Source organism: Podarcis muralis, chromosome 1 (assembly GCF_964188315.1).
Source record: "Podarcis muralis chromosome 1, rPodMur119.hap1.1, whole genome shotgun sequence".
Lineage (NCBI taxonomy): Eukaryota > Metazoa > Chordata > Lepidosauria > Squamata > Lacertidae > Podarcis > Podarcis muralis.
In genome coordinates, this window is record NC_135655.1 from 80,200,972 (window position 1) to 80,220,528 (window position 19,557).

Genomic DNA, 19,557 nt, shown 5'->3' on the forward strand with positions numbered 1-19,557 from the left:
TGTGTGCACATACTAGTGAAACCCACTTTTTCTCACATGTATGAGATAAGAGTTCTGATATTTGGGCAAGGTGTTATTGCAATTCAGAGGCATGATGGTTGACATGGGTGTACTTACTGGAAAGCGGGGAGAGGGTTATTTTGTCAGAAAACTGACCTACCCGACTGCTACAGTGTTGAGCGCTTTTCCTCTTCTGTGATGTCTGACAGGGGTGCCTCCGAGGGCTCACTCAAGGGATTCCTCCGACTCGGTAGATGGCCGAGCCACTCCGACAGAGAATGCTGTGCCGCCGCCACGCATTGAGAAGCCTCCTGTGTTGCCTTTCTTCAACCGCCCTCCTTCTGCGCTTCCTCTCATGGGGCTGCCACCTCCACCCATACCACCCCCTCCTCTTTCCTCAAGCTTCGGGGTTCCCCCTCCCCCTCCAGGAATCCACTACCAACACCTCATGCCCCCTCCCCCTCGACTTCCTCCACACCTCACTGTGCCACCTCCTGGGGCCGTGCCACCTGCGCTGCACCTCAACCCAGCCTTCTTCCCCCCACCCAATGCAGCAATGGGGCCCCCGCCAGACACCTATAACAAGACCTCTGCAGCATACAACCACAGCAGGTGAGAGCAAGCCCATTCCCGGGAATCTGAGAAGAAAAAAATCAAAACTAAGCAGTGCAAAGAACAGTAGCTAAGCCTCTTGTTTAGCAAGGGCTTAGTTATTTTGTTTTTATGCAAAGAGTGATGGTTCAACTAGACATGAAACCACCTTCTCGTTGGTGGTAGAAAATGCCTCGCATAGCTCTAGGGCACGACAGCTGACAACTTGCTTCTTGAAGGATGCTACTTAATGCCTGCTTTGGGGAGGGGGGCAGTACCTGGTCAACCACACATTTCTGTTTTGAAAGGCCTTGAATTGCCTTGTCTATGAATAAGGAACTGTGTCATAGTTCTGCTTGAAGCTGTTTATCCTCTGTGTGTGATGGGTGTGTGTTTGTGTACTACAGCAGGGAACTGGGCCCATTGCCGCCTCCTGTCAGTGAAGCTGAATTTGAGGATATCATGAACAGGAATCGAGCAATTTCCAGCAGTGCCATTTCCAAAGCTGTGTCTGGTGCCAGTGCAGGTAACCAGAGCTGGCTTTTGCTACCTCTTGCCATTTCTCGCTCCTGGCCTCATTCTTACCATGGCACCTTTGCTCTGTTATATTGCAGGGGACTACAGCGATGCCATTGAGACCCTGCTCACAGCCATCGCTGTGATTAAACAGTCACGTGTCGCAAATGATGAGCGGTGTAGAGTCCTTATCTCTTCACTCAAGGATTGTCTTCATGGCATTGAAGCCAAGTCTTACAGCATGGGCACCAGCAGCAGCTCTTCCAGGTGAGCTTCAGGCACAGTTATTGCCAAGTCATCCAGCTACTGTCACTCATGTTGCTGATGGGCGAGTCTCAGTTGTGCTCTGGTCCCCTTCCTGGGCTTTGTACAGCCAGGTAGGAATAAGTGCTTTTGGTAGGGGAAAGGGTCTTGTTACAGCTTGCCAGTAACTAGATACCTCATTGTTTTCCAGAAAACGGCACCGGTCTCGGGATAGATCACCCAGTCGGTCTCGTGAGAGCAGTAGGAGGCACCGAGACGTCGTCCATAATGAAGATCGGCATGAGGACTATTTCCAGGAAAGAAGCCGGGAGCATGAGCGACATAGAGACAGGGACAGAGAAAGAGACCGACATCACTGAGAGAAGTGAGAGATGTTTCCAGTTTGCTTTACCTTTCCCATCCCCTCCAGCCCCACCCAGTGTATTTTCCTTTCCAAAAAAAGCGCCTTCTCTTCAAGTTGAGTATCATCCCTCTTGTAGATGCTGGCTAGGTAAGGTTGATTTCCCTTATGCTCTGGAAGACTTTCCATGGCAGAATCTCACACTTCTCTCCAGTGAGTGGACTGGTTATGCATGGATCTTAAGCTACCAGGGCAAATACATATTGTATTGTGTTCTCCATGCAGTATGTTCTGCTAGGTAAGATTTTTCAAAAAATAAGGGAGTTGTCTGCTCCCTGATTGACTTGCACTTTGAGTACATGCTTGAGCTGTTTATTTTCTAACTTAGTAGATTTTTAGTATATTCAGCTGGGCTCTGAATAACTGTGTGTTTCAGGCCAACTATGCAATTTTGTTAGGGTACTTTTCCTTATTCCTTGTACTGTGACCAGTGGATTGCCGTATTTTTCGCTCCATAAGATGCACTTTTTTCTTCCTAAAAAGTAAGGGAAGATGTCTGTGGTCCCTGGAGCCGAATTGCCCGGGGCGAAAAGCAGATCATGATTTCTTTCTTTCTTTTGAAAGAGGGAAGTGGGTGTTGAAACAAAGCCGCTGATCAGCAAGCGATCAGGAGGGAGATGAGGGACGCTAGCAATAAAGGAGGCTGTCTGGGAGGGGGGAGGTAAAGACAGCGAACTTGGAAGGAGAGGAGACAGGAAGACTAAAGCACTGAGGAGAGAAATTAGAAGAAAAGAGAAGCAAAAAACTGCTCCAGCTAAGGAAAAGACACTAAGGCAAACAAGAGGGAAGGGAGTGTTGAAAGGAAGCAGCTGATTGGCAAGCGATCAGGAGGGAGATAAGGGACGCTAGTGATAAAGGAGGCTGCCTGGGAGGAGGGGGGGGTAAAAGCCCATGGATCCTCAGGATTTTTGCATTGGGTCACCCGAAATCACATCAGATCACATAGCATGTCCATGGCTACAGCCTGCACCCAAAAAAATCCTGCACCCACTGTTGTGTGGGGCCGCAATGGCGCAAAAATGTGGTTACAAAGCACAGGTCCACATGGATCCTCAGGATTTTTGCTTTGGGTCACCCCAAACTCGCTGTCAAATCACATGTCTGTGGCCACAGCATGAACCACAAAAATCATACATCCACTGTTTCATTCAGAATATTTTTTTTCTTGCTTTCCTCTAAAAACTAGGTGCGTCTTATGGAGCAAAACTACGGTGTTTCTGTAGGTTAGAATCAGATGCCCTGGTAAATGTGTCAAGGGCCCAGTCTATATATTGCAATAAGTCCTGGTTACTGTGAACTAGTAGCATGCTAATGCAAACTGCTCAGTAGCTGCCAGTTTGCTGCTGCCCTGCTATGAATGACAGCAATAATCTGATCAAGACACAATCCGCAATCCAAAGTTTGTTCTTGACTTACCGACCATTGTTCAAGAGAAACAAGCTGTGATTCCAATGTGCATGTTAATGACAAGCCAATCTCCATGGCTTATTGCTCCCATCCATGCCATGGGAAAGTGCGAGTGCTTGGGCAGTTTTGTTTTTAAGTTTGTGCGGAAAGCTACTTTTGCCCTTCCTGACTGTATTGATTGTGTCTGAGGCTGTACCTCTGCAAGCATTAAATTCAGATTCAGTCATCATTAGTGTGTTTGATTTATGGAATCCCTGATGAGCCCAGCTATGACTCACAGACGTAACTATCTCTTTGAAGAGTTTTTACCATCTCTGTGTTCATGTTTGCTGGTCTTGTTTGCCTCTTTGTAAAGCAAACCAACAACAAATCCAACTGACTTTGAATTCTCAGACCTAGCATAAGGGAGAGAAATTGCAAAAAAAAAGAGTTCAGATCTTTTAATTCAAGAGGAGCATCACAGACTAGTATTGGTAGAATAACTTCTCTAACTTGAAAATTAGCCATTTTTCCCCAATGGCAATCTGCCTTGGGTGCCCTGGAATAAAAAGTGGAGTAGAAACTACAAAAATAAGTAAAACATAGCCTTGCAATCTCACCACCCTCTTTGCTTTATGAATGTGACTAGCACCTAAGGTGGTGATGAGTCTGACTTGAGAGTAAGTTTGATTCAGTGGGTAAAGTGCTGAGTCTAGTCCAGTTCAACCATGAGCTAAGACAACCCTGTAGCTTTGGTTCCCTATTGCATGTGGAAATAACTGTGACTTCCCCATGGAGTTACAGTCCAGGGTTAATGAACAAAATTCTCAACAAACCTCTTTGAAAGTGCTATAGAACTTACTGGCGTTTCCAATTTTGTTTTGTCTCTTTCTAGGAGCGTGGGAAGCATTCAGTGTTTTTATGGACTCTTATCTCCTCTCCTTAATCAAGACTAAAATATGGAGGCTTCTCCACCCCCTCCTTCCCACTGCCCTCTGCTCTTTCCGGACCCCTTGGAAGGGACTTTGCCTGCAGAACTCCATCTGGCACACCATGGTATTGGGACCTGAGCTCTGCCTGTGTGCTGTCGCTGCTGCTTGATGGAGAAGCACTGAATGACTTGGAGGGTGGGAGGGGTTGGTTGTCTGAGCCACCGTGACCAGGGGGCCACTTCAATCCATGGATTCTTGGACCCAAAGAGAATGGTGCTTTCCACAGAGGTCTCTCGCCTCTTTCCTTTCCGTGGCTTTTTTAGGAGCACTGGGGAAGCAGCCCATCCAGCTCATCTCCTGCGAGAAAAACTGGTGCTTCAGCACAGTATGAGATGTCTGACCCTATTCTCCCCGGAACTCGTGTCCACGGTCCACGTTGCATTGTTTTCTTAGGCATCGAGGCATCCATTCCTCCTTAAATCTGATCCTTTTCCCCAAGCAGCTTCAGTCTCGCCCTCCAGCACCGTTGTACACAGCTTAGAAAACAGTATTTCCCTGCTAGGGTGGAAGGCAGGCTGGCTGCTTCTTCGGGTGACCCCTCTTCTCCCTTCCTCCTTTAGTTGCGGGAAAATGTCACCTCCTTTCTACCTGGCTTCTTCTAGAGGGGCCTGCGTTGGTCAACCGGCTCACAACATTGAATCTCCCTTAAAAAATAGATCTGGCTACTGCAGGTCCGCTTTCCACTGATTTGCTAACCATTTTTCCTTGCTTTGTTTCATGCAATAGCTGCTCCAGTTGTAACTTCTGATGTAAACCTTTGTTTCTGGGGCCAGCCCCTCCCAGATTGCCGCCTTCCTTGTTGTAGAGGAAGTGTTGTGAACGGAGACCATAGAATGGAAAGGGGCAAAGTCAAGCTGGGGCTACCTGGAAGTTACCGAATGCAGCACACCCTAAGCATTTTTAAAATTCTATGTGATGTACTTGTTGAACGTGTTGATTTAAGGTCCAGAGCTTTCCTTGGCCCCTGCCTCCTTTTAAAAGGAGTTCCTTTTTGGAGTGGTTCACTCATGAGTTTGCTTCAGATAGCACCATACCTCACTGATCTCTGGCATGCCAGTCTAGGGAGACGATTAGAGACAGTGGGAGGTGTCTCTTCACACCACCATATTTAGCTGTGTTATGTAATCGTAAGTAGGGTTTCTGGAGCCACTCTAGTCACCAGGCAGCCCTTTGAGACCAGTTGCAGCAAAAACCTGCGTGTTTGGAGCATTATGGGACAAAAGCACCTGCAGAGTTCTTGACTAAGCTCTCATCTTTGAGTTGCAACCCTTCGGGTGTTCATTTTCAGCTTTCATTGCTCCATCCTAGCCTGAGCACCCAGTTACTTAAAATCAAGGTAACACGTTACACCCTGGAATATGCAGTCTCCAGCAACTGGATCTCGGTAGTGAGGCCAAGCATCTGTTGTGTTCACGAACACTTAATGTGATTGTTCAGCTGCATGGTGAAGCCTCCCTTGTAGAAGGACCCTGTTTTGTCTCGCAGAACAATGTTGTGGGCGGAGGGGGTGGTGTCTGGCAAAGGATGTTCTTGTGTGATGTGGCACCTCCTTTTGTACTGTTGATCACAGAGGTGCTCAGCTCTAAATGTGGTTTTTTTTAAAAAAAATAAAACGGGGAAAGTTGTGTAAGCAATGGAGTGACAACTTAAACTGTAAAATATATTAAAAATTGATGATTGGAAAAGTTGCTTTTTACATAATGGACATTTTTAGTTTGTTTTGAAATAATGGAAGTAAGAAAAGAAAGAAATGAAACAACAGAAACATAGCCTTGGTTCCTCTCAACTCACCCACCCCTGTTCTTCGTGATTTGATTTGTTTGTCTTTTTCTGATAGGTTGGAAATTGTGTAATAAACTTGATGATATTGTCAATCTTTTATACTGCATTGTATGGCTTCTTTTCATTTTGTAACTATTTTGAATGCTGGGTGAGCTGTTTTCTAGAATCTCCACTAAATATGAGCGGGAGCAGGGGGGAGACCTTGATATGGAAAAGAAGATGGATAGATAAGACAAGTGCCATATTTTGGGTAGTAGCCCTTGTACAACCATGGTTTTATGTACTGCTAAACTAGTTCCAAACCCACTTTATGTACACATATTAAAATGATTTTTTAAAAGCTTCTATCTCTCAGTCATCTCCATTTAAAGGGGAGTGTCTGGTAGCAAGCCAAGGAAAGATTTGAGACCCTTGAGAATTTCTGCCAGTGTGAAATCAGTACACTGAATGAAGATTTGATGCTCAGCATCATTTTAAGGAGCTCCTTTAAAAAATATTTGCTCTGGAAAACATGAACAGAAATCACAGGTTTCATAAAAAGGGATAAGCATTATGCTGAACAGAGATGGGGAAATGAAGCCATGATGGAAACTGATGAAACTCAAACACTTTGAAAGGGGATTGTGCCTTTCACGTGAAATTGAATATTATCAGGCAAGGATGCAAGGAAATATAATAGCATATAAGGGCTTTCTGTCTATGGCAGGAAAAGGTTCAGTTACAAGAATATTGTCCTGATTGCTAGTGGTATTCAGTGAAATGTTTCTGGGGATCATAGGCTTGCACAGATGGTTTGTGTTTCACCTTCCTGAAGGTTTGTCATAAAAGGGCATTTGCCTGTGACTGGCGGATGAGGTGGTAGTACTTTCAGAATGCAGCTTGAGTGGTGAACAGTCTGTGGGAGGGGCTTAATGCTGAGTGGGTGGGTTTACCTGGTTGCTAGGTGATGATTGTGATCTAAGGGACCAGGATTAATCTCAAGTGAGCCCAGATAACTGGTCTGATGAATGGGTACCATTCAAGTCTCTTGTCATTCTCACCATGACATACTCACTAGAATTTGGCCTTGTTAATGCGGCCAACCGGTACCTGACTGCTGAACCTTTCCGTTTCCAGGTGGCAGCCACAGGCAAGCAACTGAAGCCTCGCCAGTTGTGGGTACTGCAGTTTGTGAGCCCACAGGGAGCTGGGGCAGCTGGCCCAGGAGAAGGGGCTGGCCAAAAGCTTCACCTGATCAGTGCACTGAAACGCTACTTGGCGGCTGACGCAAATGGAAAAGTCACCTGTGACCAGGACAAACCAGGGCCTCAGACCTTCTTTCTCTTGCATCAGTATCCAGATGGCAAGGTGCTATCTCTCACCCAGGCACAAGCATCCTATCTCTCAAGTGTAGCTTATGTTTGATATTATCGGGCTGGAATTCTGGACAAAGGGTTGGGTGGGTGGGTGAGACGGAGGGCAGAAGGTAGGAAAACAATGTTTAAAGTTGCCTCAATAGGGCCTCAAAACTATTCCGCTATTGACCAAATGTGGACCTCTTGTTTTGCTTACAAATGTTTTTTACAATTAAGAGGCAGAAATGAGGGCAGGATTGAGCTCGATTTGCAGACTAGTTTGCTGTGGTGAGAAGCAGGGTTTTTCTAGATTCTTACAGGTAAGTTCAGGCAGCAGATTCCTGCACTCCAGTGCTGTAAAGTGCATCAGGAAGAGTGCAAAATGTCCCTGGACTCTTCCCCCCCGCCAATGGTCTCCTTGGGAAGCTCTTTGCCCCGTGGCCAAACAGTATGATAGCCACTATGGGCTGAAGGGGAGAGAATGTGTCTGAATAGCTTATTTGAGTCCCTGTGCTAAGAGTTGCCTGGTGTATCCTTCAAGGTGCCCTAGCCACTTCCTATCCACAACTGGAAACAGCTGTTGCACAATGGAATTTAGGTGATCATGGCAACTCCATAAGCCCAAAGGTGTAACGTAATTGGTGTAATGATACCTGAATTTTATTCTGCCATGTTCTTTGCTCATTGACAGTATTCTTGCTTTTCTTGTCTTGGGCAATGTAGCTGACCAGACATCCTTCCCTCCCTGCAGGTGTCCTTGCAAAATGAACAGTCCAAGCGCTACCTGGGTGGAGCAGAGGAGAACGTCACTTGCTTTGCCCAGGCTGCCACCGAAACTGAAAAATGGACCCTCCACCTGGCTGTGCACCCCAATGTTGCCATGTACAACCCCAACAGGAAGCGTTATGTGCGGTGTGACGATAAAACGGGGGTGCTGCGCTGTGACCGTGACATGCCCTGGGGGGCTGAATCAGTCATCACTATCTACTATGATTTCAGAGGTGGGTGGTGGCATTTTCCTATTTTGTTTTCAATTGATATGTCAATTTTTCTCTCTAATACTGTAACACACATCTCCCCCCCCCCCTTTGTTGGGGGAGCGTGTTAAAGAAGCAAAACAAGCTTTCATTCTGCTGTAGGGTTACACACACACACACACACTTACAGTAATTCGTATTGCAGATGAGGACTTATAGCTACCATACTAACAAGAAAGTTGCTGCTTCTGAACTAAGGATTGTTTAAAGTTTTCTGTTATCCTCTCCAACTATGGAGCAGACAACCTGGGGTAAGTCTGAACACCTGGAAAGACTTAAGAAATTTGAGAGTTGGAGAAAGTCTGTACCGGTCACAGGCTTTCTCCTCCCACAGTGAGAAAGTTGCTACTTTATTCTACAGATGTTTGTCTGCTTGTGATTTTACCTGTACCTGAGGATTTCTAAGTGCTACAGGTGGGTGGGGTGGCCTGGGAAGGCAGTAAGTGCTTCTAAGTGGAAGGTCTTAATTCAAAAAGTTTGAGTGACACTGCCTTATTTACACATCTCTATCCAAAAGCCACCCAAGCACCTTCTAAGATAGTCCTCTGTTATTGATGTGTGAAAAAGTTCAGTTTGAGTCATTTGCATCTCCTCCAATAGGTCTGGAGTCCAATGGTGAGAGAAGGCAATTTTCCCCATACATACCAGGTGAATTCAAATTCTGTTTACCCAAGAAGTCACTGTGGCTGGCAGGAATTTTGATTTCCTTAACATCATTAATTAGCTTGGGTAATTCTTAGAACTACTAATTGCCCTATGCAAGACTTTCTGGTAAGTTAGACACCAGTGCAAACTTTCCAAATAAGGCAAGAAAGGGAATTGTCTGTGCAGAGAAGTTTCCAAGTGCAAATCCTCTTTCCTGACCGTATTGATGTTGGAGGTTCCCCACTCTCACACACACACTTTTAAGTGAAATTGCACACTAGGCTAAAGAATCTAGTACAACCAGTTTTTAAAACACGCATGTAGTGTGGATAAAGGTGTGTATTAGTGCAGATGGGAACATGACTTCAATCCCGATCTCAGCCTGCATGTGCCCATGGCACATCTCACTATACCTGGGTAGGGCCTCATGGCCTCTAGCTTTATCAAGCACACATGTAAACCCCCAAAGTAACTATGCAAGAAAAATAGGGTGTAATCTACGAGGAAACAAATGCAGTATCAGCACCACCAATGCTGTACAAAGCTGAGGCCCAATGAACCTCAACTTGCCTATCAGAACAAAGCACAGGGGGCTGTTTACACACATGTACAAATGATATATGAGATTCTGGGTAAGGGAAATACAATGGGAAATGTTAAGGGCGAACAGGACTAGTGTGCTCTAAAGGGTTAGTGTTTGGAACTGCAGGCAGGGTGGGCCTGTGTGGCAATTCTGCAGTGAAACAAGCATCAGCCCTGATGCTGCTTTGTAAGACAATTGATTTGGAGATTCTTTTCCAGGACTGAACACCAAGCTGCTGTCAACCTCTCATCTCTCTCGCCTTTGTCTCCAGCAAAGAAGTATGGATTGAGGAATGGGGCTGGCAAACTGTTGGCTTCCAACGGCTCACTGGTACCAGATGTTACCCCACAAACTTTGTACTCCCTGGAGGTGCATGGCGGCTTGGTCGCTCTGCGGGATGAGGAGGGAAAGTACTTGACTGGGCGAGAGGGTAGCATGAGAACCGTAAAGATGGACAAACCTGGACGGGAGGAACTCTTCAGCATGGAATCCAGCCCTGCCCAGGTCTCTATGCGCTCTTCTTCTACTAACAAGTTCATTTGCTGCAGGCCAGGTAAGTCAGGAGAAAACAGCACTATCTATATTGCATTGCACTTTGTGAAGCCTCTGCAGCTGATTGGCTTTTCCGGTCTGATGAGATGGAATGTTTGTGACCATTCCACCTGCTCAGGAAATGAGGCACAGTGGTAGTCCACATTCTGCGAGCAATGGGGCAGTTGTCAGTTTGGTTGGGTAAAACTGAGATAAGACTGACTTGGGAGGCAGGGTGAAGGCTGGGAGGAGTTCTTAGAAGGCAGGTAAGCTTAGATGCTGGGACCTCAGAGGCAAGATGGCTGAAGAGAGGGTGCAGAAGTAAGAAGCAGAAAAAGGGCACATACAATTGAAGTAGCAAGGATCGAGTAAGATTACGGTCCCTGAAAAAAACCACAGCATTTCTTATTAAAAGTGGTGTGACAGAAGTGCTAGGGAGGCTAACCAGAATACAAGATGGCCAATCGAAATGGGGCTAAGTAGGTTGTGAGCTGAAAAAGCAAAAACCTGAGGAAATGAATGGTGTAGCTATAGAACTAGGGCAAGAAGACTGGAAGAAAACCACACAAAGTGCTTTGACTAGAGAAACCCAGGATGGAATTCAATGTCACTTTAAGGCGATTGTTCTGCTTCCCAGATGAAGTGATTTCACCTTTCCCACATACACTGTTCGGGGGTTGTCTTGAACCTGCAGTGCAGATTTGGGGGGCCATGGGAGAAGCCATGTAGCCAGAGATCTTCCATCGGGCTCCCCTGGTGAGACAGGTTACTTGAATCCACACACTGCACTCCTTTGGAAGAAACAAAGTACAGCAAGCCAGCAACTTACGGCACATTTAACTTGTGCACAATTAATCCAGATCTGAAAGAGGATTTGAATTTAGGCTTGCACGTGATGTTTTGTCTTCCTCCAAAGATAAAGATAGGAAGGTCCAAATGATCCTAGGTCAGTTGACACACAAACAATGCCCCCATTCTCTGCACAATGTTTTCCTCTTTCCATCCATGAAGCACTGATTTCAGCCTGCAAGGAGTGGGCAATGGCATATGTAGGAATGCTGACCTCGGGTGTTTCTTCCTTGCCCCCTGCAGGTGCTGATCTCTATGCCAATGCTATGGCTGTTGGCAACACCGAGATCTTCCAGGTGCTGTTTGATGACACCACAAAGAAGGTCTGCTTCCGTAGCCACAGCGGCGCGTATATGTCCTTGGTGAGTGTGCCTGCCACGCATTACGAGGAACAGCAGTGATCAGGCAGGACCAGCTATTTCAAATTGTTTCCTAACTATGGAGAAGGACTGCAGTTCGTAGGTGGTAGAGCACCTGCTTTGCATGCAGAAAGCCCCAAGCTTTTTTCAGCCACAGCCACTCATTCCAGTCTTGTCCCCAACCTCCTTCTGACTATATTCTACAATGGGCAACACTGAGACTAAGGAGGGAGGAAGCTGACAGGCAGCCCCACCCCACGACTGGTTGTAAGTGAGAATGGGGGGACTGATCAAGGGCAGAGTGAGGATGGTGGGGCAGGGCCCCTTTTGCCCAAGTGGATCAGCTTCCACTGGATACATCTGTGCCCAGATTGTGGTGCACTAACTTAATCTGGAATTCTTTTAAATGTGAGCAAGGAGGTGGGTGAGTACTGATAAAAGGAGGCTTGTTAAATAGCAGAAGATAGCTCTTGGTCCTGGACTTGTTTGTTAATGTTAGTAAGGGCTGTCTCAGTCCTTTTCCAAAATATTTTTGTCAACTTTAGTGCGGGTGGGGGGAGTTACTCTATTCTACAAAGCAAATTATACACAATCCTCCTTGTGGAAAAGTGAAAATTTGTTTTTTGTACACTGAGGATGGAGAACCTGTGGCTCTCGAGTTGTTGTACTCAAATGCCTATTGTCCTTGATCATTGGCTGGCAGTTATTACTCCAACATATTGAGGGCCTCAGGTTTCTCATCCCTGCCACAGATGAAATATGTAAGTGTGCAGTAGGAATGCACATCTTCCTGAACAACCTCTTAAGAAAAAGCTAACTGATTAAGCCCGGAGCGCTGGAGACATCTTTTTCAGGTCTGCTATTCACTTACCTAGGAGTAAAACTTGTTGAACTAAATGAAACTTATAAGTAGAGTTGAAGGTGGTCTTCTGGCTGTATTGTTCATGGTGTGCACTTACACTATCTGCTATGAACCCTAGTCAGAAATTTTGCAGATTTTTGTTGTGCTTCAAAACCTATACTGCACATCTAACATACCATTTAGAAATCTTATAGTTTGGCTTCAGTCTGGGCTATGGTTCACATAGTGCAACTTGAAGTGTGAAGTCAACAATAAAGTGGCTTTGAATAAAGCCAAGGTCCACCACCATCCCTAGCTTGCTGATGTTAGAAACCTTCCCCTTTTGGAGGTAACTACTGCTGGACTAACCTCCCTGGTATTGAGAAGCTCATGCATTGCTGTACTCTTGTGTTGCGTCACCTACCACAATGGAATTCTCAGTCTTGATGCAGCACCAAATACCTTCCACTGAAAATATATCAACATGGATCTCAGAACGTAGCTGATAAAGGGACTGCTACAGAAGGTTTCTATCAGTCAAAGTAACCCAAAAACACAAAAAGCACTTTCCAACGAATGCATCCTGTCTTTTGCAGGGTCCTAATGACTGTATTAACAGCAACACCAAACAGGACAGGAATGTCTGGTTCGACATCCAGTACCAAGACCAAAAGGTGTGTCTCCGCATAGCAGACAAGCAAGTGTCCATGCGGCCCAATGGACAGCTCCTGGCAATTCCCAAAGCTGCAGGTACAAGTTGGTAGAGAGCTTCTCTTACAAGCACCAGGGCATCAGTGTGGACAGGTGAACACGGCTAGGGTGGGAAGAGACTGCACACTGCCAGCTGCAAATTAGCTTTAGGTAGTTCTAGGGGAAAGGAATGGAAGCGACAGCCTTGCACTAGATAGCTCTCTAGAGGAATAATGTGGGGAAAGTCTTTGCACAGAAACCAAGCTGTCCCTGGATATAAAATTGGAACATGGGGAGCCAACCTTAAGCCCATCCTATGAAATGGCTTTTTAGACACCTCAAGGGCTTCATGTTGGAAACCAACAACCAAAACTTTCATAATCTTGCTCTTGCAAGATGGAATGAGTTCTGTTTACACTCCCTTACGCTTTGGAGTAGCTAACATCACTACAAATACAGCCTAGATGAAAGAGAAAAAAACATCCTAAGACTCACAAAACACTGCCCCTCTGTGCATATAATCCTGGCCCCCAGAACTGCATACCAAGTAGGTTGACATTGCTTCTGTAATATGATCTGGGAAGCAGTCAGAGAATGAGTTCCAGTTTGGGGGGAACCACCACCAGAAATAGCTGTGCAGTTGTTGTCCATAGTGGTTACTTGAATGAACTTGGGGCAAATGCCACTGACAGTAGAAATCGGGATAAAACCCAAGGGAAGAACAGTATTTCTGTTACAACACTCAGCCTGGCTTCTCAGTGTGGGGTGATTTTTCCTGATCTTTAGCACTGAAGTTGACTTTCCCTGGGGAGCTGATTCCCTCTTGAGAGCAAAAGGAAGGGTGGCAAAATAGTTCTCTTTGAAAGCCAGGTGCGGCCAATGCTAAAGGTTTCCCTTGTACCTTCAGGGAAGAGTGAAGATTTCCTGCTGGTGCTGGTGAACCGGCCACTGCTTGTCCTGCACAGTGATGCCGGCTACGTGGGTCTGTGTTCTGACATGAGGAAGTTGGAAGGGAACTGCGTCAGCTATGTTGCCAGCAGCCTGTCGCTCACCGAGGAAGGCTACTACAACTTCCAAGTTGGTTAGTATGTTTCCAGGTGGGACTAAGTATATTCCAAGGGGTTGGGGTCTCCTAGTATCTGTGTTGCGAGAGAAACATGACCTACTCATAAATGGGAGCTGCCATCAAAGGGTTTTTATAAAAACAAGCCTAGTTTATATGTAGCCATAAGAGGGAGCCAAAACTTGCTTTCCCAAACCAAAACAATGCAAAAGAGCGCATCGTCACTATTCCCCACCCCCCTTTGCTATTTGTTTTGCTCCATGACCCCTGGACAATAGTTTCCTAGGCCCAATTAAGGATAAACTACTGTTCAGGTTGGATGGCCATCTGTCATGGTTGATTTAGCTGTGATTCCTGTGTTGCAGGGGGTTGGACTAGATGACCCTTGGGTCCCTTCCAACTCTATTATTCTAGGTGTCAGTCATGTTTTCACTTTATACATGGTTTCTTTCTAAACCATACCTAGTATTGCCATGACAAGCACATCCTAATTACCTGTGATTCTTTTACCTCGTAAAAGTCGGAGAGATCCAAGAGCTGGTCTTGCCACACCTCTACCTTCCCTGACCCTCACCCTTCCTTCCACTAATTCTGCCACTTGACCTGCAGGCAGCAAGTACTGGGCTCTGGATAACGATGGACAAATCTTGGTAAACAGTGACCGTCCCAGCAATTTCACCATCCAGTTTGCATCCTCCAGCTGCCTGATCATCAAAGCACCCAACAACAAGTTTTTTGTGGCTGAGCAAGGAGGCCGACTATGGGCAGGGGCTTCAGACGCATCTGGAGCAACACTGTTCCATTTCTGAGAGCATCTGACCCTGCTCTTCCCACCAATAAACTTTTTCTGTGTGGGCTTATTTCATGCTTATCTCAACTGATGCCCAATTGGCCCCTGTGTTAGACCTCTTGGAAATGACCCTTCCTCCGTAGATCCTCCCTCACACAGGGCATACTTGAACTCTAAATGAAAGCTCTGCTACCTACAGCAGACCCAAGCCAGGACCCTTGAATGTGAATTTCCTTATGCAAAAACTTTCTGTGCCCATGAGGTCCCTTCTGAACCGCCTTCATGCAGTTAGGATTATTTGCAAAGCCTCAGTTATCTTAAAGATGTGTACCTCTCTTCACCCCAAGAGGGTTCCCCCATGCTTCTAGGAGCACCGCTGTTCTCCCATTGTACCAATGTTTGTCTGAAGCTCCACATAGCTACAGTAGTTTAAAAATAAATATTTATTCCTAGGATGCAGTAGAAAACCAAGTATCACAAATTGTCAATACACACCAATAACAACACTGGTTTGGGGGGAAGGGGCACAAGGCCTGCTGCCCTTATCCCTACCCCCATTCAGGAAAAGGGCACAGGAGGTAACACAACACTTAGAGAGGATGAGCAAGACTGCCCTCCTGAGTCACTGCACACATGCTAGAGTCTTGAGTTGTTAGAATGTACCACGCTGGGGAATTCAAAGGACACACCAGCTGCAGGCAAAGTCTGATTATTAGGTGGCATTCACTGGCCCATAGTCTTTTGACTTGTGAGAGTCAATTACCCAAGGTACAAAGTTGGAATGGATCAATTGGCACCCTCCAGGAGGATTGCAAGCTTAGTTAGGGTGGGTGGGTCTGTCATCTCATGAAAACTGTTTCCAGACACTGGAGACCCTGCTAATGGTTGCTCTACCTGAATGAGCTTGAAATGAGAAGTTGAGCTTCTTTCAGCTTATTGGGGGAATTGGACCCACACCTCATCTTGTTCCAGCCACAGAAATGGAGGGTTCATGCAGCCTCTCTCCAATCTGAAGAGCACACGGTTCCATACATTGCAGCCCACAAAGGTTCTCAGTAAGAGTCCAAACTGCAGAAATTAGAGAGCGAAACGTGAGGATCTTAGCAACAGCGACAGCAAATACCTCTGCCTTCTTACCCAATTTACATTGGAACAGACTGAACACCTATTCTAAGGATGGGGAACCTGCAGCCCTCCAGATGTTGGAATCCAACTCCCACCATAGCCAATAGTCAGTGATGATGGAAGTTGTCTAGCAACATCTGGGGAGCCCATGTTCTATTCCATTGATTCCCCTGTTTGAAGAAATAAGCCAACCAACATAAATATATGATAAGCCACCTCTGCAATTTAGCATTACATCATTGAGCCTGAATCAATCAGAAAAAGAACGTCAAACCTGCATGTTCTCCCACAACAGCCAAGGAGGACTTCAGCAGGATTTTATGTTCTCTATTTAATTCTACTTTTAAAGAATCCTAGCTTAGCATTATGTCTGAACCAGGAATCCTGGTTTAAAACTCTGGTAAGTGCCATAATAAATCAACTTCACACTATGGGTTATGAAGTTGGCTTCTTAAACTGATCAGAGTTACAGTATACCAATTTCCAGAGAGTATAACAAAGGTTTGCATTCAACACAGCGCTAAGAAGAAAGATTTCTCCTTGTGCAATTGAACATTTTCCCCACCTGCATGCCCCTTAAATCTGCTCTGGGAATGGCATGGGGCACAGAGGTCCCACTGTACTAATACTAATCCTTGCACTAGTGTGGATATTTGGTTGAATATTGTCCAGTCTTTGGGGGACATTAAAGGCTAAGCTAACACATTTATTACAGTTTATTACAGTTTAAGCTAGTCCATGAAAACTTATGCCATAACTAATTTGATACTTTTTAACGTGACACAGGACTTTTGTTGTTTTAAACCAGGATCCTTGGTTCCAACATGATGCTAAACGGGGATTATTTAAAAGTGAAAGTAAATCCTTCCACGTCCTCCCAGCCATAAAGGAAGAGGATATGGGGACTCACACACGAGCCTGAAACTTCACTTAGACCTTTCCATATAGCACTAAACCCAACATTACATGTAAGTACAGTCAGTGTCTTAAAAAACAAAATCTAATCAATGCACATAAAAAAATATTTCCCTAAAATACCATAATGGTAGGCAAGTAAAGTACCTGGAGAAGGCAGCCAGAGTGAGAACACCCAGTAACAGCTCCACAGCATAGAAGAGGAGGAGGATAGCATTAAGGATGGCCTCTAGCCGCAGAGCATAAGTCTGCAGCAGCAGATAATAGGCTGCCATCACTGCTGCTGGAAAGGTTAAAGCCAGACTGATAGCAAGTGGTACTTTCCGTTGACAGAGGTTCCCTTTTGAGCCTGCCATACACAGAAAATATGAAAAAGAAAATGCATAACCTGTTCAGCATAAAAGCCACAATATTTGGAATCTGAGGGCACAAAATGAATAGCTCTACTTTTCAGGGATCAGTTCTCATTTAACTCATTTAACTAAATAAGTTAAAAAATTAAAAAATTGTCCAGTAGCACCTTAGAGACCAACTAAGTTTGTTCTGTGTATAAGCTTTCGTGTGCATGCACACTTCTTCAGATACACTGAAACAGAAATCACCAGATCCTTATATATAATGGGAAGTGGGGTGGGGTATTTCTTGGAAGGGTAGTAGGAGATGGGTGATTGGCTCAATGGGTATGGTAAACCTGTTGATGACTGAACATTTTTTTAATTTTTTAAATATATATATATATATTGACTACGTCAGACCAACACGGCTATCTACCTGAATCAAGAATCATTTAACTGAGATTAAGGAATGGGATTTTGCATTTAACATTTGTACTGTAGTTCATAAGCTAGTCTCAGGTCAGGAAGGACAGTCAGACTGGATGAATGGGATCTCATATTTCCACCCGCATAATGTTGTCTTGCCTCCTACCTACTCCTGAATGAGGGAATGTACCACAGAGCCCCTTTTTCAGCCTTTGGGCATCATTTCATTGGAGGCACCTATTCCAGTTCAGCAGAATAATTAGGAAGACCTAGAATGATGGAGTGAAGGCACTGTCAGCACTTTACACTCTGCTCAACTACTCTACTCTCAAACACCTTTGCTGTTGGAGAAGCAGAATTTATCGATGAGTGAACCACATTAACAACAACAACAACAAAATTTTATTCATATCCTGCCCATCTGGCTGGGTTTCCCCAGGAGTCATCTTTTCAGGTCAAGTGCCATCAAAGATGCTCACAAAATGGCAGGTGAGTGCACTACTTGTGGGAACATTTTTATTGAATACTCACCAAAAAATATCCGGGTCACTTCAATCCCAAGATAGAGAAAAAGCATAATCAGGTCCAAAGCCAAATTGGCAGAGGGGTAGGGCAACAGGAGTCCTAAGCGGGTACACAAATGGACATGTGCATTAAGAGAACAGCAAAGCCAGATGCCTCTTCCCATTTAATGAATTCCTTAATAAAAGAAGAGGGGCTGATGTTGGTTAACATCTAATGTAGCAGCTAGAATGACAACAAACAGTGGGACATGGATGGTTCTGAAAAAGGCTGTGAACTCTCAAGCAGCTAGGTGAGGAATAAATAATTACACTATCCACTTTGTTCTTTCACTTTCTTCAGGCGAGAGCCACAAGGTAAATGCGTAAAAAAAGCCTGCAGGCAACCCAAACATATCATCCCTTCAAAGACTCACCTTTATAGACAAATATGAAAATCTCCAACAGAAAATATGTTGCATAATACCAGCCGTTCAGGAACAGGAGAATCTCCAGAGGGGTGGAGGAGAGCTGGCGATCTAGGTGAAACCAGAATATGATTATCTATGGGGTACACATTTTGTGTTCCACTCTCACCTCTTAAAGAGGAGCAGTACAAACTTTCTTGAGAGACTATATTAGAGTTTATGTACACTTCCTTTGTTGTGAGCTCAAAACTGGGGTGCTGTGTCCTCACCAGCTTAGCGTGGAACCTCAGCAAATGGTCTAACATACCTCAGGCAAAGGGAAACCAACCAGCAGCAGAGAATAAAAACCCCACCGATCTGAGAACCCCTTGGAAGGGTCCAAAACCCCGTATTTGGGCAGCTTTACTAGGAGAGGGTTGCGAAGGGGCAGCCTCCCGCAGGACGTGGCCTCGAGTCTACCACCCTCCTCTGGCAGAATGGTTTTTCTGGGGAAGCTCAGCGCTAGGCTGAGCGAAGAGGCCCCTCATCAGGCTCTGGGGACCCGGGGGCCACTCTGCCTCCCTCCCCTTCGCTCCGGGAGCGCTTGGCGGGATGCCGTCAGATCCCCGCCGTCGCTGCCGGGCTGCAGCCGGAGCCCGGTTCCCGTCCCTGCTGCAGGGCTCGGGGTGTCCTGAGCGGCGGGCCGGGCGAGCGGGGTGGGAATCAAGAAGAGCCGAGCCTTCCACGGGGATCAGTCGCGGTGACGTGACCTCGCAGCCCCCAGGGCCCTAGAACACTGCCGGGACCCCGACTTACTGCGAGGCGCCATCTTCCATCGCCATGGAAACCGCTACGCAGGAAACCCACTTCCGGCGGAGCTGACTGCACGGAAGCGGGAGAGGGCGGAGTGGCGCGCAGCGTTCGCGGAGGCAGAAAGGTCTGGGTTGGCGAGGCGCGCGCTCGCTCCCTCGCTCCCAGCACGTTAGACCGAAAGGACGCAGAGCAGAGCCGCTCTATCCCTGGCCTCTTTGTGCCGGAAGACCCGTTAGAAAGGCAAAAAGCTCCATGCGATACCGGATATCGAGCCGCGTCTCTTTGGGGCGGAGGCCCAGATTCCGAGCGGGGACGGCGTCGCCTCGTCTCCATGGTAACCAATGAATGCTACCCGCGCTTCCTCCGCGCGAGTTGTGGAGGCA

The 19,557-nt window shown here is 46.1% G+C and overlaps 3 protein-coding genes across 7 annotated transcripts in view; 2 read left to right on the top strand and 1 right to left on the bottom strand.

Moving 5' to 3' along the window:
• CPSF7 (cleavage and polyadenylation specific factor 7) overlaps positions 1 to 6,028 on the top strand; it is a 22,344-nt gene extending 16,316 nt beyond the window's left edge. For all 4 annotated transcript variants that reach the window (XM_028737222.2, XM_028737212.2, XM_028737231.2 and 1 more), the window contains exons 6-10: positions 210 to 612; positions 999 to 1,117; positions 1,206 to 1,374; positions 1,562 to 1,735; positions 4,053 to 6,028. In XM_028737222.2, the coding sequence (XP_028593055.1) occupies positions 210 to 612; positions 999 to 1,117; positions 1,206 to 1,374; positions 1,562 to 1,730 (860 nt within the window). In that variant the 3' untranslated portion in view covers positions 1,731 to 1,735; positions 4,053 to 6,028. The remainder of the gene's footprint in view (positions 1 to 209; positions 613 to 998; positions 1,118 to 1,205; positions 1,375 to 1,561; positions 1,736 to 4,052) is intronic.
• Positions 4,549 to 19,378, bottom strand: TMEM216 (transmembrane protein 216). 2 transcript variants are annotated; one of them, XR_013393841.1, is made up of 6 exons: positions 19,178 to 19,378; positions 18,392 to 18,493; positions 17,986 to 18,078; positions 16,841 to 17,042; positions 15,548 to 15,721; positions 4,549 to 8,049 (listed from the first exon to the last, which is right to left on the bottom strand). XR_013393841.1 is itself a non-coding variant. In XM_028737307.2 (5 exons), exons 1-5 carry the CDS (start codon positions 19,188 to 19,190, stop codon positions 15,706 to 15,708), a joined length of 426 nt encoding a protein of 141 aa, XP_028593140.1. In that variant the 5' UTR covers positions 19,191 to 19,378; the 3' UTR covers positions 15,082 to 15,705. The 2 variants fall into 2 exon arrangements, 1 of the variants encoding a protein (XP_028593140.1); XM_028737307.2 differs by lacking the exon at positions 4,549 to 8,049 and having other exon boundaries at positions 15,082 to 15,721.
• On the top strand, positions 6,973 to 15,722 carry LOC114600691 (fascin-like). The gene is made up of 7 exons (XM_028737197.2): positions 6,973 to 7,278; positions 8,017 to 8,266; positions 9,802 to 10,083; positions 11,154 to 11,272; positions 12,707 to 12,860; positions 13,708 to 13,881; positions 14,473 to 15,722. The coding sequence occupies exons 1-7, from the start codon at positions 6,973 to 6,975 to the stop codon at positions 14,670 to 14,672; spliced, it is 1,485 nt and encodes a 494-aa protein (XP_028593030.2). The 3' UTR covers positions 14,673 to 15,722.
• Positions 19,379 to 19,557: the final 179 nt, after the last annotated feature.